Raw genomic sequence first — 24,746 nt, forward strand, 5'->3', positions numbered from 1 at the left:
ATATAAACCCCAACCAAAACTACCGCAGATCCGCAGGAAGATCCTCCTTCTTCCAATCCAACACCTCAAACATAATCTTCGGATCCCGCAAAACCCGCGTATTCCTCACAAGCCTGACCTCAGCAGCCTTGGTCCTACGCAAATAATCCCTCTTCTCCAATTCCTCCGCCGAAGCCTCTCCCTCCAGCGCAGGCACAGCAATCGCCAGCTCTGCATCACGACTCTCAAGCGTCCGCTCCAGAATACTATGCATACTCGATAGGACCTTGATAGTCGCTTTGGCCAGCGGCAGATCCGTAGCGGCAACGTCATCAGGCGAAAGCCAAGACTTGGTCGTTCGCAGACCATCCACTGCGGAAACGGCTTCGCTTAGACGCGCGACGGTCAGCGCTGCGAACATGTCGCCCGTGCCACTGAAGAAGCAGTCCAGCGCTGGGACGTCGACGCGGAAGAGTCGCGGGGACCCGTCGGAGCGCGTGGTTGAGCCGATTACAGTCAGGAAGTTCTCTGGTGGCGGTGGGGTTGAGCCCGATTGGTCAAGCTTGAAGAGTTGCACTGAGGTGATTATCACATGCGGAACAGAGTAGATTCTGTGGATGGCTGTTACCGCTGACGCGAGAGTGGCTAATGAGGTTATCTTGATGCCGGAGAGAGTCCTGTATTTTATATTAGTCTGTGTGAAGATATCTCCCTTGATATGGAGGTTGGCTTACTCGGCTTCGAATTGGTTAGGCAAAATCAGATCCGCAAAGGGGATGATTTTCTTGTATGCGGGGACTACATCATCATTGACATAAAGCCGGCCTTGATCCCCCATGACTGGGTCCAGGACTAACATTATAATTAGTGTTTGTACTTGGATGGATAGCTGAGTGCTTACTTACCCCAGAAAAACGACCCGGGCTTCTTCTCCGCCTTTTCTTGCAGGTCAATGCCGATAGTGCCCACTGATTCCACGGCTGCTGCACTCGGGGCGTAGCCCGATAACATTACATCGAAGTCTGTGAGATTACTCTGGCATAAGCCCTGGTAGAGGTCTGAAATTTCCTGCGCGGTGGCACGAGTTCCCTTGAATTGGCGGTAGCCTGTGTGGTTACCTGCAATTGCGTGTGAGTCAGGGTTGGATTGTTAAGATCGGGTTGCAACGTACTGAAGTGGACGGTGTTCAAGGCGGCGACTTCACAGCCCATGGATTGCATGACGAAGGTTGCCATTGTGTTTCCAACATGGCTGGTGAGAACGGTGTTAGTGGTTGACTTCAATGGTGTCTTCTAGATATGATAACCCGCGTTATCAGACTCGCCACATACCCGTAGACTACCTGGTGGGGTGTTAGTTTATAATCCGAAGAAGTGAGCAATTTCACTTACATGGCTGGCCACAGCCAGGACTCTGGTCTCTGGTACTAATGAATCCATGATTTAGAGAATTGAAAGAGTAAAGTGAGTCTATCAAGTATGCTATGACTCTCTGTGTGGGGGCCGGGGGGATGATTTGCCGAAATTCCACTTACCTAATTGGCTCCGAGAACCGAATTCGTTATCAGAGAATGTTCAATTGCATTTAGCTATGGTAATTACATATATGGATATAGTATTGTGATATAGATGTAGTTGTATGGAGTAGAGCTATAGAATTAGATATATGATCTATCAATCTTTGGACTGGAATCAAGTCCCCGTAAACCCTGAAACCCTCGTGCTAAATCTTCTTGCTTCCAAGGTTGACCGGACTTAAATTTCACTTCCATCTTCATACTTCATACTTCAGTTTCAAAATGTTCCTGTCTCCGAATGATACCGAGGCCAGTCAGGCAGGGAACTGGTGGGGGGGGGAAGAGAAAAAAAAAAGAGAAGCAAAGACAACTCGATATGTCTTTTCCAACTCTCGGCCTACTATATAGGTACTGTATACATATGTGAACGGATCTACTCTACCCCGTATACTATGTACTCCTTACTCGTATACTCCGGCAATATAGCCCAGATATATGAGCACGTACCCCTGAATTTGAACTGGGCCTGAGTTCCACCGAACGGTCTAGTTCGTGCTAGTGGTACTTCGGAGAACTCTAGCGCATTGGCATACGTTCTCGGCCTTCTCGGCCTTGGCCTTTCTAAATATGAATGCCTACTAAAAAGGTCCCATTTTAGGCTTTTCTGCAACTTCCAGGGTTAACGGTCACCCTCGTGCGCTTCACAACTTCAACTTCATCATCATCATCGTCATCTCCGAGGGAAAATATCTCCTCAGTCACTCCTTTCAATGAGTTGACGATCGTCATTCTTTTCCTGATTCACATAATGTTGGAATAAACACTTCTTTGTTTCCCAACTATCGACCACAACGTCTGACACTCTCGTTAACATACAAAGACTGCCCTTGCACAGCCATCTCGCTTAATTGCTGTGATAATTCATACTTGAAAGACTTGAACGTTGATGTCCTCGCCTCGATCTCAAGTTGACAATACTGCGCTACTACGCCAAAATGTCCCGTCTTTACCATATCTACAACCTCCTAATCCTAATTACTATTCTCTGTCTATCACCAACATGGGCCCAATCAATGGAATCCACAGACCGGATCATGCCACAATCAACCTGGCACCAAAGTGAAGAGCTCACAGGTCATCAATCACCACACGCACCAGAGGAAATCGCAGTGCACCGACGAACAATCGTCACAGCATCAGACACCTCAAAAGGAATGCCCAAAGCCTTCGACACACTCTCCTACAACTTCGCCAACGCAAGCACCTGCATCGACTTCTTCACCAACTGGCGCGCAAACACAACAATCTCATCCTGCACCCCCATCTCCCTCCTCATCCAGAACTCAAACGCCTTCTTCCACACCCTCAACTCAGCCCCCGCCACATCCCACATCCTGGACACATCCTGTTCAGCAAACGTCACTAAATGCGCCTCAATAATGACAAATCTTGCAATCGACCTCCTCAAACCCGAGAACTGCGGCGACGACTTCAAAAACGGTAACTCCGTCGTCAAAGGCACGTATCGAGATCTCGTCGCTTACGAACCAATCTACCGCGCAACTTGTCTCACGAATCCGTCGACGCAGAATTACTGTTTCGTCGATGCGGTGTCGAATTCCACTGCGCCTGATGACTACGATGTGTACTTGATGCCGCTCGGGACCCCGCTTACTGTCGGGGATGTGCCGAGTTGTACGAAGTGTTTGAAGGCGACTATGGATTTGTTTTCGGAGTGGGCAAGACGGGATGGTCAGTCGCTTGATGTTACTTATCTTCCGTCGGCGAGGATTGTTAATACACATTGTGGTGAGGGCTTTGCGACTACTAATGTCACTGTTGGTTCGGCGGATGTTACGGCTGGGGTGGGTGCTGTCCCGTTGCCTAATCTTGGATTTGTTACTGTCATGGCTTTGGTTTTTGGTGTCATGACAGACATTTTTTGATTTGAATAATCCTGTTTGTTCTTGTTTATACACTCTCCTTTCTTGTTTATCTTTTGAGGTCTGCCCGGCTGGGTATGGCCATGGTTGATGTCAGCGAGCGCGTTTTTGGCTTTCTGATCTGATCTGTATTTAATTTCTAGTGATATTGTCCATATTTTTTATAGCAGTTATTCACTCGGTAATTTTCTTATTCACTTTCCCTATCCCGGTTTGACTAGACTCGTTTCTATTGTCTTCAAGCTTCCGAGATTCGCTAAAATGACTGGGTCAATCATGTATTCCTCAGACGCCAGACAATATATGAGTATTCAGCATATCCACAATATATCCACAAATAAACATCTGAAATCGTTCGAGTGCGCATAGTTCGTCACGTATGAAGAATCTGGCAAAGCAACAAAACACAGCAAAAACGCTCACTGACAAGAAAATGTTATGTAAAAAAAAGATCAACACAAAACATCATCAGCTCCTCCTCTTCATCCCACCTCCCATAGCAACACCTACAAGACTCTGCGGCTCACCCCCAAAGCTAGCCCCAGGACTCGTGGGAACCGGCGATCCGCCACCCGAGATAGGACTCTGTGTAGCGGCATCTCGTTCCCGCTTGACACGGATATACCCCAGCTTTGCGAAGCGGCCAACATGCGTCCAGAAATGGCGGCCCGCTGGGTGTGTGGCGATGCGGTCGAGAAGATCGGCTGTCGCTTCACGGACGACCTGATCTGGGTGGAACAGACCCATACTGACGTAAAAGAGACCGGCCTGGTTCTCCGGTGCAACAGTTAGGAGCTGACAGATGCCGGCGTAGTCTTTAACGGAGTGGGAGAGGGCTAGGTAGATGGAGGCGGCTTCGGAGTGGGAGAGTTTTAGGGCGCGGAGACGGTCATGGTGGTGGTGTATGTCTGGGCGTTGGATTGGACGCGCAGGGAAGTACATTGCTGCGATATCTTGGATGTAGGAGTAGTAGGAGCGAGTGTTTCGCCAGCCTTCGATTCGGGAGACGGAGGCTGAGAGCTCGCGCTGTTTAGCTGTTTCATCTGTCCACACGTATCCGTGCCCGCGGAGAGTTGTTGGATCTGAGGCGTCGCTTTGGTGGCCTGTTGGGCTGTCTGGGGAGAGTTCTTCGCCTGGGCCGATGATATAGAGGTTTGAGGCGCCGTAGACTGCTTCTTCGAAGGCTGCGGCGACGCGGACAAATTTTGTTATGTAGGCTCGCCATTTTGCACGGAGGGCATTCTCGCCGTGGCGTTGGCTGATGCTGCGGAGGATGTCTTCCATGAATAATGTGTCACCTGTTGGGTCGTGAGTCGTATGGGATGCATTGTTGGGTAGGAGGGAATTCTGCTGTTGGAAGAATAGAAGCCCTTCTGTTACCGGTGCGGGTTCGACATGACTTGAGATCTTGATGCGACCCGTGGGGAGGTCGCACAAAACGTCCCACCATTCAGGATGGTTGGCAAACGTAGGGTTTGTGACGCCTGCAATAAACCCAGGTACCTTGAGTAGATCATCGATCTTGGACAGATCAGTATAAGGAAATGCGTGCCGAGTAAATCCACGCAAAATGCCACCGGATGCAAGGGCGCAGGCCGCCAGGACCGCCTCTGCAACTTCTCCTGATGGCCGGTTGTGTCCTAGAAATACCACTCGCTTCTGAGTAAGAACGGCATTGACAAGAACAATAACGGGGTGCGTGAATGGTCCGCTGGTAGTCAAATGGGGATGTGCCGGGAAAGCCTGGGGGGATGTGGCATGTGGCACGGCGAACGTCTGAATGAGCTTGATGAGGGAGAAGTCTCCAACGGTCTCCGGCCAAATCACTGTCGGAATTTTGACCGGGATGGGTATATCATTGTAGACCACTTTCGACTCGTACTCATGTGTATCCCGCGGTAGGACGTATCGGCTTATTCTCTTCGGTGACGGTGGACATTCCCCATCCTGGTGTTCTTCTTCTTCCCGCTGGCGGATCATTTGCTCGAATTTCTCCAGGAACATATCCTTTGTGTTGCTAGATTGCAAGATATGGCGCTCAAGTATCGACATTTTCGGCATTAACGAAAGGTCCATGGCGTTGACGGCATCGTAGAGGGATGCCAGAGTTTCGGGGAATGGGGATTTGAAGTAGTCCTCCAGCGCTAGGAGGAGTAAAGGCTATATAATAGTCAGAATTGTTTGGATGCTAGGGCTAGAAGTATAGTAGCTTACTTTGTAAATGTGGAGGAATGAATGCCGCGTACAGATTGCCATTGCCTTGACCACTGCACCTCTATTTACTGGTTAGCACTCGCACATTCAGACAAAACAGTACGACTTACCTTCGGACAGTGTTATCCTGCTTCGTGTTGACAAGATTCAGCACATACATCAAGGGTGGCCCTTCACCACCCTCGTCATCGCTGCTATCGGCGTCATCGGAGAACTCGTCCTGGCTCTCATCCTGAATATCGGCTCCTTCCTGGTTTCCATGGTATTGTGATTTCCGCTTTCTTTTCTTCTTCCCACCCGCTGAATCCGTCTCTTCGTCGCCACTGGTGTCTTTGTGTAAGAAGAACATGGTCCAGTCCTGACTCCGCACATGTGTCTGATCCGGCAACATCAGCTCTGCAAGCATGCTCTCGTCTCCGCTAATTGCAGCAGGATACTGGTGCTCCATGATTGGACCCCGATCTATATGAAAGGACGCAACCAATATGTATTCCACATGGCGCTCCGGCGAGTCGAGTGGGTACTGCGCTTTACAGCGGCGTGGCCTGAAGCTTGAGGTCGCATTTTCTGTGGATGTTCTTCGAAAAGAGCCATGTGAACTGCTGGGCGAGCGTCCGATAAAGGAGGCCGCAGGCGAGAGCCGAGGGAGACCGCTTGTTTGGCGGTTATGAGAGGCGGAGAGGGAGTCGTTCGACGGTCGATATGGTAGTGTTGTTGCCATCTTCTGGGGGGTTTGAGTAGAGAGGATTGCTCCGGGCAAAGCTATAAATCAAATCGCATACCGGGGGATACAAGAAACACAACGCCAAGGGCCAATGATAATGCTAAGGTGAATTAATTGACCAGAATTAACTGTTCAGGGGTTAAGAGGGGTTAAGAAAAAGGACAATTTCTCCACAGTGGAGTGACGATAAGGACGATAAGGGGATCCATAACATTCCAAGGTTGAACATGGGAGGAAGGCGATCTATCAGAATATAATCTCTTTTTTTTTCTTCCTTGCATTGTAGATCTTTCTATTTATATATTGTAACATTGATATATCGAATTTTTCAGTGCGGAATAGAGTACGGAGTATTGCCAACAAGAAAACCCGCGGCCTTGTGATGTCTTTTCAGTGGCCTTTTTAGTAGCCTTTTTAGTAGTGTTGGTCATACGAAGTAGTTTCATATATTCTTTTTAGATGTGTTTTTTCAATATATTTTCTTTCCCTTGTCATTTTATATGTACAACATAGACAGCGGGAAAAGAGGAACAAAAGCATAACTATACATCCGACCTTTCTATGTTTCATGAAGAGTATGATTTCGTATAGATCTATGCACAGTTCAAATTTATGCAATATCCAGTAAATCATGGTCTTCTATGTGCATATCATATGAAGACTCTATACACCTACTTATTAAAGTAAAATTCTAAGTATTAAAATCAAGGATATAATACACATAAAAAGGTGCATGTCCGTATAGATATCATAGGCGGTGAAAAAGCCGGTGGCAGAATCGTGTTGTTGTGCCAGCCCGAGGCTTGTTTACACCTGCGCATCGATAAGCAAACCTTCGTCATAGGCTGTTTACAATTCATAATTTAGCTCACACACGATTTTCACCATGGTAAGTGAGGTTTTTGAGAGATTATATATCAATTTGAAACTAATCAACAATGATCTAGGCCAATAACCCCACATTCAAACCATCGCCGTTATCCTTTGGGTCGCCGAGGGCATCCCCGTTCCGGCGCCCGTCTACTCCAAACTCCCCGCCCTCGGCCACTCGCACAGGAGGCACCCCGGGGAGCTCTCCCAATCGGGCATATACACCTATGGTGTCTCCTAGCAAGCTCAATCAATCATATACAGTGGAGGATGGTGAATCGCGCTCCCCGAAGAGCGAGCGGCCCATTCCCCAGCCGAACTTTGGCAGAGAGCTCTCTCCTTCCCCAACAAAAGGAGCGCGGTCGCCCGGCAGCTCCTCCCCGATCATTGGGACAAGGAGGAGTGGCTTTGTAGCCCCATCTAGCGATGCAGCCGGAAAGCTATCGGCGCAACAAGTGAGGGAGATCAGAGAAGCTTTCCAGGTTCTTGATCGGGATAACGACGGACTTGTGGACAAAGATGATGTGATTGATGTGCTGACAACTTTGGGTAGGAAGAAAATCCATCGATATATTTTTTTTGAAATTGGCATGAACTAATCCGAGTGTTTGAACAGGCCAAGACTCGTCCTCCTCCACGCTCTCACGCTTCTTCCCACCGGGATCAGACCAAACTATGAACTTCCCAACCTTCTTGAATACACTTTCTGGGCTGATGGCGTCAATGTCGCCTTCCCAAGAACTTCTCAACGCTCTTGCTGCGTTTGATGACGAGGACAACGGGCAAATCGATGTCGCTGAATTACGGGATGCTCTACTACACACCTCTCCAGAAGATGGAGAGGAACGATTGACCGAAAGAGAAATTGATGAAGTCTTCAATGGGTTTATAGGGCGCCCGGCATTTATAGGTCGGGGAGCGAAGTCAGGCGGAATGGGTAAGAGGGGCGAGATTTTCCAGTATCATGACTTTGTGCGCAGCGTCATGGGTGGTGAAAATGGAAATAATGCGAAACATGAAGGAGATGCAGCACGTGTATGAGCTGCGATCATGAATATGGGTTTCAATTGAGTTGGCGTTAGGGATTGCTTCTGATGTTTTGGCAGTTGACAGATTTCAAGGTTGTAGAAGCAAAGGTCAGACTATACAAATCTTGTGAATCATCATGTACCATTAATTATTCAATTACCAATGGAAATTTTTGGTAAAAGTGAGCCTTGGAGCTAAGTAAACAGTAAAGGTGGAGCTATATAGAGCCAATGCCTTCCGCATTTCATCGGCAGAAAAGCTCCAGCCACCGCGATCTGATACACCTCCACCCTGTCAACTGCGCTCATCTTACCCCGTTTTCCAAAGATGTCTGCTCGTGGCCCTCCAATGCAGACTTGATTGCAGAAATATGGCCAAACCTCAGCCCTCCTGGGCTCTCGGTGTCCCGGGCCCCGACGCACCCGCATCACCGCGAACCATGCGAACCCTCCGAAAGATACAATCCCACCAAGTGCTGTCAACCTCTAGCGCACTCATTGCCCAGACCCAGGCCTCTGACCAAGCTGGCTCCAATGAAGCTGGCTCTGGATCAGCAACTCCTGGCGCTGCAACTCGGGCGCGCGCACATCGCCGAGCTCGATCAAATAGCGACGCGGCTTCTCGTGAAGCTGCAGCAACACCACCTGCGTCTCATAGACGACCCGCGCGGAAAACAGGGTCGGGAATTGGGGTAAAGCGCTCGCTCTTGGAGAACTGCTTGCGCGATGGACCGCAGAGTTCAAATCCCCACGAGGGACTACGGGAGCTCAAATACCTCGTCCTATCCAGCAGAGTGGACGCTGACGGCGATGGCATGGTGAGGGGTACTCAGTCTATTTTGTAGGATTGATGTCTAACACTTCGCAATAATAGTCGCCATACCGAATCTACCTCTGGTTGGTCCTCCTCGATGTTCCTCCTATGCCCACCGATGACTACCTTGCTCTTATCCACCGCGGCCGTTCTCCCGCTTACGCCAAAATTCGCAACGACACATTCCGCACACTAGCCACAGACCCTCTCTTCAAACGCCGAGTCACAGAAGCAAGCTTGATTCGACTCCTCAACGCTGTGGCATGGAAACTCCACGACTCCAGGCCGAAACCCCGGTCTCGGCCGTCGTCATCTCGGCGCTATGAGATGGAGCTTAATGCGCCACCCATCATTGCTGAGGAGTCCCCTTTTGGTGGGGAGCTAGAGAAGGCCACCAATAGTAATACAAATGATTCGGCCATGTACGTCCAAGGCATGAATGTCTTGTGTGCGCCGTTCCTCTATGCTGCCCGTAGCGAGGTGGAAGCCTTCGCTCTGTTCCATTACTTTGTCACACGCGAATGTCCAGGCTATGTCCGTGGTGCTATGGATGGAGTGCACAGGGGTCTTCGTTTGGTCGATCGATGCCTTGAGATTGTGGAGCCCAAGCTTGCAGCATATCTGTTCTCCAAGGGTATGCACGCTGAGCTGTACGCGTTCCCATCGGTGTTGACCTTGTGCGCTTGCACGCCTCCATTGCCAGAGGTGCTGCATCTATGGGATTTCTTGTTTGCATATGGGTCACACCTGAACATTCTGTGCATTGTTGCCCAGCTAATCCGTATGCGGGACCTAATTTTCGAGAGCCCGAGGTAAGTTCAGCCTGTTCTTTGGATTATTTTGAGAAAAACTAACTTGGCTACAGTCCAAATAAAATTCTCCGCTCATTCCCTCCCCTCAACGCAAAGGAGATCATTGCTTTGACAGTTCTCCTCGTTCGTAAGATCCCAGAGGATCTTTACGCAGAGATGATTAACCATGCAAAATAAACGTGGCTTGGGCTCACTGAGAAGCTCTGACGGAAAAAGAAATAAATGACATGCCTGGGTTTCATAGCGGCGTTTTGATATGATTTTATCGCAACGATTGGGTAATGGTGACTTGGATGGGATATGAGACTTACATTGACGAACACCCAAGATAACACGCTTGTTTGAATGAATTGATGATTGTACACAAATATTAGTTTTTGAGAATGCACTTCAGTTGAGATATTACAATCCTTTGCTCTGAAACATGCAGATTCTCTGCTCGTTTGTTAGAAGGACAACCCATACTTTTCTCAGTTCCCCCGAGACAACAGAAATTGCTTGTCGTTGACATATAATTGTGATCTTCTCATATGCGGAACATATCATTGGTTTGTACACTTCCAAGTCAAACGAAAAGACAAGAGATGATCAAGACAAAAGCAAAAAAGGCCATCTTCATTGATGATATATGATTTAGAATCCTTTTATCATCTGCATTATAAATATGACCCTGTAATTGATCACTACTTCTACAATCCATCCTTAGAGAAATATGTCTGCCCTAGCAACATCGATCGTCCTAGCCATCTCCCTCATTCTAATAGTACTATGGAAATCACATAAAACCCATTCCACATCAAAAGACCCAGCAATATGCCGCCAAATCATTACCGGCGTCTTGAAATCCACAGAAAACCAACCGAATATCCTCTCACCCCACGAAGCCAAAGCAATAGCCAATCGACATCTTCCAATCGCCTTCGGAATCGACAACGCCTTCACTCGCGCAGACAGTGTCCACGCCAGCATATTCGTCAACAAAGTCAAACCCTTGATAAATCTATCAGCGGAGCAGTGGCACAATGTATCCGAGTTCGCCAGAGTCACGACAAGCCACTGGATCGAGCATGGTTTCCCTGATCTAGGTACTAGCTGCGGCAACAGCTCTCACAAAGAACAGAATAAGTCCCGCAATAAGATCAATCGGATCAATATTGCCAGCTTAGCACAGATACTCTCATTGAAAGTTGTGTTATGGCAGATATTCGACCAAAAGACTCAAGACCAGACAAGTGATGAAAGTCTTCTGAATCTAGCGCAGTCTATAAATCGAGTGTGGATATCATCCAAGGTAAAAACTGCTGACAACGACATCCCCAAATTCGAAGACGACATTTTACTTCAGACCTCGTTGGAGAATATCTTTGGGAAACACGATCGTCCAGAGGATAACCCGCTGAATCTCATACTTCCTTCATTCGAGACCATGTGGCGGGTCGTCCTACGAGCTTTCCTGGAGATCAAGTTCGCGAGTGGGAGAGAAATACATGCCTGGCAACAGACCATGATTGCTTTTGCTTCGAAGCCCACCAAATCCCAATTCGACACATGCCCTGAATCCCCGTTCAGTTGTTCCAAGTCCAAATACAGCACTGGTCTCGGCATAACTGATGCATGCGGTGTTCAAAGTGCACCCAGTGCACATTCCATAGTCCGTGAATCTCTCCGACTCTACGTGCCTACGAGACATGTCCACCGAGCGTACCAATGGGACCAGGGGGCACCTTATGAAACCTACTCTGCTGATATAGAAGGATGTCATCTAAGGTCTGATATCTGGGGTTCTGATGCAGAGCGATTCGACCCGAGTCGCTGGTCTGCTCTTACGCCGGCGCAGGGAAATGCTTTTATGCCTTTCGGATGTGCGCCGTTTGAATGTCCCGCCAAGCCGACTTTCGGGCCTAGGATGATTGGGGTCTTGGTTGGGTCGCTGTTGGCAGCCTTAAAGGAAGATCCATCAAGGAATTGGTCCTTGGATTGTGAGGATGGGAGGGCGTTGGAAGGTATCACGCCTGGGAAGAGGCTTTGTCCGCATAGAACTTCCTATACGGATTTGTATCTAGTGCGGTCTCTGTAATAGGGAAGGGTGGATAGAGATACAGATTAAAATGTTTTTGAAACCTAAGTGCGTCTTATATCAAAGGGATCCTATTTCACTAAACAATCTATAGCTAAAAGAATATATATGCCTAAGCACAGAATAATTTACATGTAGAATATATGGACCTGTGAAAAGGATGCCGGAAATGGCCTCCTTTCCACCTGCAACTTTAGACGGCGAGACGCTTGACCCTCCGCTGCATTGTACGACCCTTATCCAGAAAACGCGATGCTCAGAACAGTAGCCTATAGGAAAGCAAAGTGGAAAAGAGTAGCCAGATATTTCGAAAGTATCCTGTACAGTACAGAGGGTTCTGAAAACAGATCGTCATGGCTATGTAATGCGGGTGCTAGATAGCTATTCCCGAACCAGCCATGCCTGTTGCCGATTCTGGGCACCTCGTTGTCTTTCTACATAAATCAAATACTGTAGGTGATAACACTGAGCTCGAGATATACTGTATGGGATATTAGATCAAAATATGACAAGTGATCTAGAGTCTCAAGCATCTGAATTTATTTTTCATTCACTCGCGGAGGAATACAGAAGGATTCTGGGCTATCAGTTCATTGAAGTCCCCTCTTAACTGAGAGCTGCCCGTGTTCAGGTGCTGTAGAACCTTATGAAGCCCCCTGATTGCTCCTGAAAGTACAGGTAAAAGAATGGCTTCCAAACGTTCGATATCTGGCCTTTCTAGTTTCTCGCCGTTAGGCCTGTTGAACATAGAGATCGCAAAATCAATATCTGATGCATCAAGATCATTTGCATACTTGCCCCGGCTATCCGCATCCTGAAGCGGAGTATTTTCTAGAAGTTAAGATGTCGATGTGCCTGTGTGATTCTTCAACATTACTTTAATCGATCGGTTTGTGACTTGAATAAGCTCGTTATCAGGAAATGCCTTCCCAATCTGGCCGCTGATGAACTTTCGAAGGTGCTGACATCCCTGCCAATAAGAACCTTGTCCAGGCCCTCTGTGGTGACTCCATGAAAATGGTTTAAAGTCACCAAAGGATGTTGCAAAATATGGTAACGCTTGAGCATCGCCGAGGCCAATGGCAACAATCCAGCCAGAACGAGCAATGCTCCGGTTACTCATCTGTGGGAAAGTAAAAGTCACACCATGTTCATTTTTCAAATTCTCTTGATACCATGGCGGGTACCCTGATGTGATGATAAGATCGAATTCCATCTTTGTGCGTTTAGTCACAGTCGTGCATTCTTCACATGGTGCATTGATTCGCGCTTCAAAATAGTCCTCATGTTTCCCCAGCTTCAAAAAGGACTTTCCAAACTTGAAGATATAAGACTTCGAGAATGTGTCGTAACGGTATTCCCAGTAGCAATTTGGCAACCCCTTCGTGTCAATGGTAGATATGAAACACATCAATATAGTTTTAAAATCCGTATTGAAGTATGTTCGCATGAGATCTAAGGCCACTGGCTTTTTGACGACCCCCACCTTTTGATGAGCATGAAGGGCCGAGAAATACTGCAAAAAGTCTTCGAGACTATGGGCATCTGGGAGCTTGCTGGGAAACGCATACTCGGGTGGATTGTGCAAACATTTGTCAGGCAAATGAAAGTATAAGTTATGTGGAAGATCGTTTCAGACAGTAGAGGCACAGTGTGCTAATTTAAAGTGAAACCACTGTAGGCAAGTTGCGATGACTCTTCTCATGAGCAAGGCCAGTCTCTGATCTATGAGGGGAAGAATAATCGCCACCAATAGGCTACCAAGAGCCCAGTCTGCAGACATGACGATAAGGAGGTAGAATATAATTTCGTTTTCTTTGTTCTGCAATAATGTAGAAAAGATGGCATTTGAAAGCTGGTGGGGGGAGGGTATCAGGAAGCGCATGGACCTAAGGTGCCATTTTTTAGCCAACCTGACAGCGCATTGAAGAGCTAACCTGGGAACGGCAAAACTAACCAGATATAGTAATTCACAGGTCGCTATATTACATCAAACCAATCAAGAAACCCACCAAAAAAAGCAACAAGCAAAACACGAGCAGAATATATGATTGAAGTACCAACCCACCTCGAAAAATACATAACCACTCTATCACGTAGGCGCAGACATCGACAAAATCTCAACAGACCTATTCAACCCAGACCCATCTATCACCAACGGCTTACAAACATCAATAACACTAGCTTCAGCAGTCATCTCATCAGCCCAAGACTGACACGTATCCGCAATACCCGGCACCGAGCTCGCGGTGTCTGACCCAGCACCAGCACCAGCACCTGGCAGCCTATCACAGCTTCCAGCCCGTGTGATATGCGAGTCACGATCAACCTTCACCCTAATGCGCGACCCCATGAAACTCAAATTGTTAAACATGGTGACAGCGCACTGGGCCTCGTCTGCCGTTTGCATGGTGATCAAGCCGCGGAGCTGGACATTACCATCTTCCGAGTCAGCAGTGGCTATTTTGCATTTCTGGACAGTGCCGGCTGTCTGTAGAAGTGTTTTTAGGTCGGCGGATGTAGTAGCCGCATTCAAGTTTTCGATAGTAATAGCTCGATGGTCTGGATAGAAAGATGGAGAGTTGGGATTCGTGCCTTTGCGAGATTCGCGGTAGTTGTGTGATTGGGTATCGCTCGGGTGGTGCATGTGGTGTGGAGGGGACATCTGATACCCTGACATCATGCTCCAATGCGGTTCGTAAAAGCCGTTCATTACTGGGGATGGGGGGAAACACTGCATTGGCTGTGCGTGTGGATCTGGCATCATAGGCATGAATGATTGTGGCATTGGTATGGGGACCATCATGACGCCGTACTCTGGGTATGGATATGGTGGAGTTGGCGGATGGGAGGATCTGGGAGTGATTAGTTTGTTTCTTAGTTAATAAGCATGTGGTGGACTTACTCTGGTGAGACGGGTGATGGGGGCATTGCTATGTTTCCATGTACTAATGGAGGCGTGGAGTGGCCGGAGATGTAGCCTGTAGGCATCATTGCTGGACTTCTGGTAGGACCGGCAATGGGCTTTGTGGGCGTACTTGTTCGCGAGAGTGTGACGACCAGACTCTGGCCATCCCATCCGCTGGTTGAAAGGCGATCTGTTGCGGTGTTAGGGGTGGAGTATTGGGGACTGGATATAGTAAATACATACGGTAGGTTCGCCATGCCTCGTCTTCATTCTTGACGATGATTTGGCCGAGGCCGGTGGGGAATCCGTGGCTATCATCGTATACTACTGCCTGACGAATATGCAGTGCAGTTTGACGGACGAGATCTTTGAGTTCTTGCCAGCGGCAATGAGGTGGGATCTGGGATTCTTGTTAGTTTTTGAACTCATTTGATATGTTACATATCAAACTCACGCCTTGAAGGAATACGACGAACTCATCGTCCGACCTGCGCGATCTGGGACGACCTTTATCACGACCGAGAGGAGGCATGACTGCAGATATCTCTAAATGCACCCCGGTATTTTAGTACCGAAAGCGCGCTAGCTCAGTCGTATGGATTTAAATGGAGGACCGATGTCGATGCTTGCAAATATCCCGGTCTGTCGGGTTTGCGAAACAGTCGGGGCTCGACTTGTCCGACCAGGTATTCAGCCGAATCCAGAACTTGGGCAATTGTAATCTCTATTAGAGGCCTATGTTAGCTCAGGGTATATAGATATGGTGTTACCTTTTGATTCCCACTCTGCTTGGACTGAGATGACCACAGGGACGACATCACCAAGCATTAAGGTGCAATGGGAAATCAAACCGCACAAGCCTACCTATTTTTTCCTGTCGGATAAATGCAAGTCAACTTATTGGTCTGACCGACAAACTGCAGGAAGAGATAAACCCCTCCACGAGCTGAACGAGAGTCGAGGAGGTTATAAAGCGCTGGAACAAAAAAAAAGAGAAAGCGTCGAGGTTTCACAAGAATAGTTATGATGATATATGATATAGTCAATTTATTTCTTATGGCTAGTAATAATCTATGATATTCCTATTCATAGCTTGCAAGTAGAAATGGGGACCCAGAATACTGCACAAACTGGACGAATAGCGACGCCAGACGATGAGCATTAGCCAGTCATACCAGAGAACAAGCAGCTCCCTTTCTCCTTCTGGCTGAGATATGTCATTTTCCCCATGAGTTCAGCTCTGCCAAATACAATAGAGGTGTGGTCTGCCGTCCCACCGGATATAGTTCCACATAAGGGCATTGTATGGCCCATTCTAATGTGTACACTTCCCCCCCCCCTTTGTAAATATTAAAATAAAATTCTCCATTCAAGTACCGGGTATACCCGTGCACAGGAGGCAAATCACTTCGAATACGCTTACGACTTAATGTGTGGTTACACCGCTAGATCCGAATCGGACATGCAGAATGGACATGCAGAGTGGACCTGTATTCATCACATTGGCTCAATTGTCAGATCGGAATTGAAAAAAAAAAAAAGCAAATAGAAATAAAAATGAAATTTTAAGAGGGATCTTCGATCAGAGCGGGTCTCTTAACATGAGCAGTCATACCCTGCAGTTATTGATTTTTTCTTTTTTGGATCAATTACATCGACTATTGATTCAAGTACCTGCAGATGCGAGAGTTAGGAAGGGTAAGTCTGGGAATTCATCTAAATTCTTGAACACTTATCATGTGCACTACAGCGTATACCTCCCTAGATAGTCTTACTGCCCCTAGATAGTCACACTGCAGGTCCCAGAAAGTCTACAGTCGGCGTTCCCGTCTCTCAAAAGAGGGATGTGGAATACGCATGTACTTAAGCCTATGTATAGTACAGGGCCAGTCGACCAATAACTATGATAAACATGGCATAGGGCATGTACTAGAAGTATATCAACGACAAATGACCATCCACATAGGGAGCTACCTACATTCCAAGAATGTATGATTAACTCGGTGTGAGACGAAGCTGTACTATGACGAGACGCGACCAAAGCACAGGGTTTCAGGGGAGGTCACATGGCCAATCTGGCCTTTGGGCATATCTACGGTGTCTTTTACTGGCGAATTGTGGGAAATCTGGAATGTGCCTTGTCCTCTCACGGGGTTGAATTCCCCGGGTGCCAAATGCAAATATTTAGGTTTATTACTTGCCTGAGAGGTATACTAAATATATACATTAGGTAATTGAAGGGTCATGTTTATATATTTTAATGAAGTTCCAATGAAAAGGTATCAGAAAGCGCTCCAATTGCTCGAAAAAGATAAATCCAGTGGACGATCGCCGAAGCGAAAGAAACAGCAGTTGCAACATGCAAAAGACATAGAAATGGGCATATATAAAAAGCATGCTTTGAAGTTGCAAGAATCTATGCAATGTTCTTATAAGGCCGACCGGGTGGAATGGGCCAAATCTTCCAAGCACCCTTCGGTCCGTGGTTCTTGCAACCACCGATCCCCGATGTTCCACTCTGAAGTGAACTCTCCGTTTCAGATCGCGAAGATCAGGCAGTGCCACAGGCTGAATCTCACAGGAACTCTCGGTCCGAGGCGCAAAGGAAAGTAATGGAGTTTTATCCTATTCGGAAAGTGGCATCCTTAGGGGGAACGATTTTTTGTTGGTTTGTAAGACGGTTTTTGATGATTCGGTCAACCACTCGCTAGACTCCCCAGATCCTCCGGTTTATTTGGATTGGTGTTTTGGTTTTGGTGTTTTGTCGTTTGAAAATCGGATGTTCATTTCATTCCCCGAAACCGACTTTGGTTGCGCATCGGCTGCAGTAATAGGAGTTCATACCGAATTGAACGATGCTGCAGCCTGATTGGCCTAGGCTGAGAGATTGTTGACAACGGGAACATCGGACAATGTCGAGGGTTGGAGAAGCCGTAGGACGGGCAACACCAGTTGAAGGTTGAGGAGTGATTTGTACTGGGGAGCTCATTGTGGGATTTGAGGATATAAGTTCAAATGTTGAGAGAAAAGGGGGGGATCGCATGTTTTTGAGTTGACCCGGTCCTCGTGATTTCTCGGTTTACCCCGGTTTTTTTTATATGTGATGATGATTTGACCTGATAAACAAGGAAAGGGATAAACGATGTGAAACAGGGAAGATATTTGGCGCTTTTAAATGGTCTAACGCCCAATCCTTTTTTCTAGCCTTATCCCCCCTTCTCTGCCGATCATATGGGCTTACATATGGGCTTACATATGGGCTGTTTTTGGGCGCTTCCGAAATAACGCTGCCTAAACCCGGACATGCCGAACACTTTTCTGTTTTGTCTGGAATTTGGGCGTTCTCTATGTATATCTTTGACTGTTCCGTATTGACTGAATAGTTAGTGGGATATGGATTGAGACGGTAAGAATGAATCTTCCAAAATAAACATCGGAAATAATATCGGAAACACTATCATGTACGTAGACGTAGGTGGGCGTCTTAGGCTTCACGCTAACCATCCCAATATTTCGACATGACTTCCAAGGTTATACCTAATATATCCTCTACTATTTCTTAAATGTGGAGGCTCATAATCTTTATTTCGGCAGATTTATATGTTTAAATTGTTTAAATTGTTTAAACCGTTTAAACTGTTAAACTGTCTCCAAAGTTAGATTTAAATCTTTGAGATCATTGTCTTATCTGAACAGAATTAGAATCATGCAGCTAGTTTAGTTTAGGCAGAGAGTCTTAAGAAGTTAAGGTGGAGGGGTACGGGGTGAATCGAAACATCGAAACGTCGCGAAATTCCAAACTCATACGATAAGATTCAGCGACGTCATATTTTCTCCATCCGGCACTTTTTCTTCTTGATTACCTTAGACTGGTCTTGATCCCTAACCTCCGAGTCTAGACCCCCAAATCTCAGAGAATTGCCCCGCCAAAACGAAATATCTCCTGCCCCTCATTCCCATTCCACCCACATATTTCCACCATGGCCGGCCACCCCAACCTCTACAGCTTCCCCACCTCCGACGCACTAGCTGCGCAATTGCGAGGCTACGTCCTCCATTGCCAGAACACCGCTCTCTCCCGACACGGCACTTTCCGTCTCGCCGTCTCCGGCGGATCTCTGCCAACCGTTCTGGCCAAAGCCCTCCTCGCCCCCAGCAATGGCTCCCCGGAAGACACCCCCCAATTCTCCAAGTGGCACATCTTCTTCGCCGATGAGCGCGCTGTACCCCTCGATCACGAAGACAGCAATTACCGTCTCCTGAACGACGAGCTCGTCAACAAGATCCCCGCCGAGCTCGGCACCCCCGTCGTCCACCCCATCGACGAGAAGCACGTCGACGATGACGATCCCCAGGAACTCGCAGATCTCTACCGTGAGGATCTGATGCGCGAGTTCGCTGCTAAGGATAGCGTTAAAATTCCCATCTTCGATCTCATCCTCCTAGGCTGTGGTCCTGATGGTCACACTTGCTCGCTTTTCCCTGGTCATGCTTTGCTTCGTGAGAAGGATGCTTGGGTTGCTGCTGAGACCAACTCCCCCAAGCCCCCGCCCAAGCGCATTACCCTTACCCTGCCGGTTGTTACCCACGCTGTCAGCATTGCCTTTGTTGCGACCGGCGCCGGCAAGAAGGATATCCTGAAGCAGATCTTTGATCTGGAGGAGGGCTCTAGTCTTCCTTCCGCGCTGGTTAACCAGGGCGCTGGTGATAAGGTCAGCTGGTTCACAGATCACCCGGCAGTGGATGGTGTTTCGTTCCCTCGTCGTGGGAGTCTTTGAGGTGTGAGACTTGCTAGATGGATGATGGCTTCGTTTCCTATTTCGCAAGATTTGCCTTGGCATTGATTGCACTGGCTATGATGAAAAGGGGTGTTCTGCTTTGATCTGTTAGGACCGGTAGACCAAACTTAGAATAGAATTCATATTTCTTCCATCATTTTGTCTACAAACTAGGCGATTTCCTTTCTAAATATCTTCTAACCTTGAGAAGTCCTGTTGTGTGTGTCACTGGCGTTGTTCTTGGTGTCATTTTAGATCTTCTACTGTTTGAAACCTAAAAAGTGATACTCCGTTCTATCCTTTTAGGAAGATATCCCCGGGCCATCATGGCCAACGAAATACAAATCATCGCCTGCCCTACCCCTACATGGGAACAAACTAGAGTGGTCATATAACCACTCTGTCAACCTTTTTCATATCCACCCCTCTGTCACTGCATTCTTACTGACATCAGATATTACGCGAATAGAACTCAAACTTGGATACGTTCCCATATTTTCCATTTCACACGACAACCTCGCATGCTTCGGCCGGCTGGCAAGGGTCAGTCCTGGCGGCCTGCTCTAGCATCTCGACTATGTGTTGATGGCCTTCATCTAACGCATCTTGGAGTGCTGCATTGTAGTCTTCGCTCTGAGTATTGACGTTTGCCCCCCATTTAAAATCTCGACGACGCTTTCGTGGCCTTTGGCTGATGCTGCTTGGAGTGCGATATTGTAGAATTCTCCACCTTGTAGATTGACGTTTGCTCCGTGGTCAAGTAGCATCTCGACGATGCTTTCGTGGCCCCAAGCTGATGCTGCTTGTAGTGCTGTGTTACACCGTCCGCCTTGTAGGTTGACGTTTGCTCCGTGGTTTAGTAACAGCTCGACTATTTTCTCAAGGCCTTGCTCTGATGCTGCTTGTAGTGCTGTATTGTGGTCTCCACCTTGTAGGTTGACGTCTGCTCCTGGTTGAGTAGCACTTCGACGATCCTTTCGTAGCCTCCCATGGATGCTGCTTGGAGTGCTGTATGGCAGTATCCACTTTGTATATTGACGTTTACTCCTTGGCTAAGTAGTATCTCGACTACTCTTTCGAGGCCTGCGAGGGATGCGTCTTGGAGTGGTGTATGGGAGGATCCGTATTGAGGATTGACGTCTGCCCCCCATTCAAGTAGTGTCTCGGCGATCCTTCCGTGGCCCATAGCTAATACTGCTTGGAGTGCTGTGCCATAGACCTCACCTTGCAGATTGACATTTGCTCCCTGGTTAAGTAGCACCTCGACGATTCTTTCGTGGCCATTAACTGATGCTGCTATGAGTGCTGTATGATAGTGTCCACCTTGGAGATTGATATTTGCTCCATGGTTGAGCAGTATCTCGATGATCCTTTCGTGACCTTTGAAGGATGCTACTTGGAGTGGTGTATCATAGTATCCACCTTCCATATTGACGTTTGCTCCATGATTGAGGAGTATCTCGACGACCCTTTCGTGGCCTTCTAAGGATGCGTCATAGAGTGCTGTATAAAAGTCTGCACCTTGCATATTGACTTTTGCCCCCCATTTAAGGAGTATCTTGACGACCCTTTCGTGGCCCTCGTAGGATGCTAATTGGAGTGCTTTTTTAAAATCGCTACTCTCTATGTTAACATTTGCGCCCTGGTTGAGTAGGATCTCGACTATCTTTTCGTGGCCTCCGAAGGATGCTGCTTGGAGTGATATGCCATATCTTCCAAATTGGGAATAGAGATCGGCGCCATTGTCTAGTAGTATCTGGACAACCTGCTGAAAACCCCTCAGCGATGCTGCTTGTAGGGCCGTGAGCGACCATTGATCTTGGATGTTGACGTCGAAACCTTCGTCTAGCAGTACTTGGATGACCTGCGTTATTCCAAGATAACACGCCACAAGCAGATCTGTCAGGACTGAAACATCGTGGAATTCAGAATAATCGAATATTGGAGCCCAAGTGCTTAAATGATGCTTTTTCACATCACAGAGAACGCGCGCATCTTCTGTGTATTGCTCAGCAAGCGAAGCCTCCTGTTCGATAAAATGTAAATTCCAGTACCGAGCGGAATACGAAAGAAAGGGGTATTTCCGATTTCTGATGCCCTCGGATAGGTGATCCTCCGAATAAGCATCCCATTCGGTCCTCCAGCTGACGTCGGGCAGCAACAAGTACTGCAGACATTGTCGCGATGTTGTGCCGTGCGAGTGAGGCAAATCGAAGACACCTTTCCAATATCCTTCCTCCTTTGCTTTCTTGGATGTTGTCAGAAATTCTCGTGCGGTCTGGTGAATGAACGAAAGCTTTTCCTCGTGGACGCTGATAAAAAGACCGCAGAGATTCATGATATAGCCTTGAAACTGATCGCTTGGCCATCTCTTGGCCATGAGATCTTCGTGTGATGTAACTGCTTGACCCTTTTGGTCTTGAATAGCTAGGGTCAAGGCAATGTTCGCCTCGTCAAGAGTAAGAGGCTGTTGGGCCACGAGCACAAATTCAAGAAGAGTCTTCAATCGCGACTTGTCTTTGCTTCCACTCAGCATCCGTTCGTATACTTGAGAGACTTCCTCTGGTAGATCATCCAAGAGTGTTTCTAGATCTGAGTACCTGCTGTATTCTAGGCGATCGTTGTGGATGATGTTGAATATCAGGTGTAGCCAGAGGTATGTGCGATTCTGCATGTTTTTCAGACGGAGCTTGATCTTTTCTCGATCGCTTTCGGTGAAGCCCTTTGTGATGTCCTCAACTTTTTCGTCAATGACTAGGTCAATCTCATGTTGAATCTGCTCAGATTTACTCTCGCTATCAAGTCGTAGATATGTTGCATTGTTTGATAAACCGTCAAACCGATCTTGCAGGTTTTGAAGTGGACGACTTGTGATGAAGAATTTGAGCTTGGATCGCGCTAACGTCTGATCTGTGCTGTAGAATTCCTCAAGTGTATCAATGATCTGGTGTGCACTTCTCTTTTCGCATTCGTCTAACGCATCCATGACACATGTGATTTCGCCGACCTCGGGGTCTGCCGCACACGCCACCAGGATTCGCCATAACTCGGGAAATTTTGGAACAAGAGAGTCACCATTTGCCTTATACCCCGGCAACCCATGTCTGATCAGTCTCGTAGATTCCTGGGTGGATGGAGACCAGAAGAGCTGTCGAAGTATTGCACACAGCGCTTGAGTACCGTCCATCTTGCCACCAGCACCCTCTTTGAAAAAGAAATGAGCAACAACCGATGTTGCGCTAGTCAGAACACCTGCGGACGTGAGGGTAATCGTGCTGGCGTCCAGATGATTTTCGTCTATCAGCGACCTCGACAAGACTGACTTACCACGGCCAGGGCCTGCTGCCACCCAGAGGACGCCTGAGCTGCTGTCGCGCCACCCATTGAAGCCCTCATCCTCTAAAATCCACTCACAGGTCCCGGGGACTCTGATTAGATTCCGACTCATGTTTTCCTCGTAGCTATCAGCAGCTTTGGCCAACGCATGCAGCAGTTTCTCTTCCTTGTCGTCTTTTTGACCTTGTTCTATACATTGGAGGGTCTTTTCCTGGGTGGTACGCAATTTCTGGATCTCTTGCAGCTGCTGGTCACTGTTCTCCTGGATCTTCGACTTTGTAGTGATTTGGAGCAAGTTGCGGCAGGATTCATCACTCTTGTCGATTTTTTCCACCATCCCCGTCCACGCGTTTGACCCTTGCACATCCTGCCATACGCGGGAGTGCTGGGGACTCGTCAGATGGAAAATGACCCGAGCCTGATATTCAATCACATAGGAATAGAGCTTTGCTAAAGGCTGTATGAGATTCTCATAATGCTGTCGACGATCGGACTCGAGATACTCTGTCTCGAAGATTTGCCAGAACATTTGAAGCTCACCAATACCCTCCAAGCCATTCGCCATATTCCCTTTCTCTGTAGCGCTGCTCATAATGAGCTGTCTTATTAGCCTAGATCTTTAAGGGCAAGAAACAGATGACCTACAGGAAGAATCAAGGAGACGCCGGACCATGCAAGTGCTGCAAGTGGCTGAGTACTGACAGCAGTCTTCACGAGTGGATCGGACCAAAGGAGGAATTTGCCCAACTTCTCAACTTGCTCTCGCACGCTGATATTGTGGCTCCGAATGTGAAATTTCCACTGCTTTTGCTCTCGATCTGCCAACAGCATCTTAACGACATCTTCAACAGATTCTGGATTTGAGAAATCTATGCTTGTAGGTGTGTCTTCGCCCTGCAAAGAAGCTAGATAATTCGTATAGGCTGTCACTAGCTCCTGGCCTGTATCTCTCTCCTGAAACATGGCAAAGGATCTGGACCAGACTTCGTATCGGGTCTCTCCATTTTTTTGTGTTTCCACAAGTGGTGCGTCTGTCAGCGTGGGTTTATCAGAAACAGAAGAGAAGGGCGGTAAATTGGGAGTGGAGTTCGAGATTGAGGAGTCAGCCGGCTTGGCCTGTGTATCGGCAACATCGATCGAGGTCGTTCTGTCGAGGGGAGGTGTATCCGGGTCTGTGGTCTCTGGCGCTGGTGAAAGTGATACCTCGTCACCAACTGCTCTTTTATCTGCGTTCTTTCTGTGTTTTCGCAATAAGCGATCTTTGGTTGCTGAGAAAAGCCCCATGTTAGGTGTGTTTGCCAGGCTCGAAGATTTGGCATCTGACAAGGAGGAAGTCGGGATTCTTAAAAACGCTCTGTGCTTAGGCGGGGCATGGCTTGGGCAATCTATGTTTGTCGAATAGCTGTGACTTTTTCCGCACTAAGGCAGCCAGAGTGACTAATTGGGGTTCTTATGGATTTTGTCATATTTTTGGTACACTTTTTGAAATGAGTTGAATAAGATATTGCGTCCAATCTTTAATTGCCCTACAGTAGGTATCCATTTCGTAGGCGATGTGTTGAGGGTTGCTTCCAACCGCTCTTTGACTAACGTGTGCCCCCTGGCCATAGTAAGCCTAGTCACGCAAATGGGCTCTAGGGCCGAAAGAAGTAGCGCAAAGTAGGGCAAACCCTACTTACTGGTGGGGAGTATATACTATATATCGGGGCTACATATACATCGAACATGTTCTATATAGTTTGAAGTA

The 24,746-nt window shown here is 47.7% G+C and overlaps 9 protein-coding genes across 9 annotated transcripts; 5 read left to right on the forward strand and 4 right to left on the reverse strand.

Annotated features, from left to right (window-relative positions):
• Positions 1-19: 19 nt before the first annotated feature.
• Positions 20-1,418, reverse strand: N7517_008316 (pyridoxal kinase; the record flags this gene model as incomplete). The annotated part of the gene is made up of 6 exons (XM_056726046.1): positions 20-656; positions 714-831; positions 885-1,097; positions 1,151-1,230; positions 1,311-1,321; positions 1,371-1,418. 6 exons carry the CDS (start codon positions 1,416-1,418, stop codon positions 20-22), a joined length of 1,107 nt encoding a protein of 368 aa, XP_056576897.1.
• Positions 1,419-2,490: 1,072 nt separating this feature from the next.
• On the forward strand, positions 2,491-3,441 carry N7517_008317 (uncharacterized protein; the record flags this gene model as incomplete). Its single annotated transcript, XM_056726047.1, has 1 exon — positions 2,491-3,441. One exon carries the CDS (start codon positions 2,491-2,493, stop codon positions 3,439-3,441), a length of 951 nt encoding a protein of 316 aa, XP_056576898.1.
• A 465-nt stretch (positions 3,442-3,906) lies between these two features.
• Positions 3,907-6,373, reverse strand: N7517_008318 (AFI1/MesA family protein; the record flags this gene model as incomplete). The annotated part of the gene is made up of 3 exons (XM_056726048.1): positions 3,907-5,598; positions 5,653-5,713; positions 5,763-6,373. 3 exons carry the CDS (start codon positions 6,371-6,373, stop codon positions 3,907-3,909), a joined length of 2,364 nt encoding a protein of 787 aa, XP_056576899.1.
• Positions 6,374-7,262: 889 nt separating this feature from the next.
• On the forward strand, positions 7,263-8,287 carry N7517_008319 (uncharacterized protein; the record flags this gene model as incomplete). Its single annotated transcript, XM_056726049.1, has 3 exons — positions 7,263-7,265; positions 7,324-7,795; positions 7,863-8,287. 3 exons carry the CDS (start codon positions 7,263-7,265, stop codon positions 8,285-8,287), a joined length of 900 nt encoding a protein of 299 aa, XP_056576900.1.
• A 427-nt stretch (positions 8,288-8,714) lies between these two features.
• On the forward strand, positions 8,715-10,077 carry N7517_008320 (TBC domain-containing protein; the record flags this gene model as incomplete). Its single annotated transcript, XM_056726050.1, has 3 exons — positions 8,715-9,092; positions 9,149-9,900; positions 9,954-10,077. The coding sequence occupies 3 exons, from the start codon at positions 8,715-8,717 to the stop codon at positions 10,075-10,077; spliced, it is 1,254 nt and encodes a 417-aa protein (XP_056576901.1).
• A 535-nt stretch (positions 10,078-10,612) lies between these two features.
• On the forward strand, positions 10,613-11,977 carry N7517_008321 (uncharacterized protein; the record flags this gene model as incomplete). Its single annotated transcript, XM_056726051.1, has 1 exon — positions 10,613-11,977. One exon carries the CDS (start codon positions 10,613-10,615, stop codon positions 11,975-11,977), a length of 1,365 nt encoding a protein of 454 aa, XP_056576902.1.
• Positions 11,978-14,069: 2,092 nt separating this feature from the next.
• N7517_008322 (Nucleotide-binding alpha-beta plait) lies at positions 14,070-15,417 on the reverse strand (the record flags this gene model as incomplete). Its single annotated transcript, XM_056726052.1, has 4 exons — positions 14,070-14,832; positions 14,883-15,075; positions 15,129-15,285; positions 15,340-15,417. 4 exons carry the CDS (start codon positions 15,415-15,417, stop codon positions 14,070-14,072), a joined length of 1,191 nt encoding a protein of 396 aa, XP_056576903.1.
• Positions 15,418-18,865: 3,448 nt separating this feature from the next.
• On the forward strand, positions 18,866-19,663 carry N7517_008323 (6-phosphogluconolactonase; the record flags this gene model as incomplete). The annotated part of the gene is made up of 1 exon (XM_056726053.1): positions 18,866-19,663. One exon carries the CDS (start codon positions 18,866-18,868, stop codon positions 19,661-19,663), a length of 798 nt encoding a protein of 265 aa, XP_056576904.1.
• An 871-nt stretch (positions 19,664-20,534) lies between these two features.
• N7517_008324 (uncharacterized protein) lies at positions 20,535-24,283 on the reverse strand (the record flags this gene model as incomplete). Its single annotated transcript, XM_056726054.1, has 2 exons — positions 20,535-23,597; positions 23,645-24,283. The coding sequence occupies 2 exons, from the start codon at positions 24,281-24,283 to the stop codon at positions 20,535-20,537; spliced, it is 3,702 nt and encodes a 1,233-aa protein (XP_056576905.1).
• Between the last annotated feature and the right edge of the window lie 463 nt (positions 24,284-24,746).

The sequence above is a fragment of the Penicillium concentricum genome (genome assembly GCF_028827145.1).
Source record: "Penicillium concentricum strain IBT 3081 chromosome Unknown utg000003l_segment0_segment0, whole genome shotgun sequence".
Taxonomy (NCBI): Eukaryota; Fungi; Ascomycota; class Eurotiomycetes; order Eurotiales; family Aspergillaceae; genus Penicillium; species Penicillium concentricum.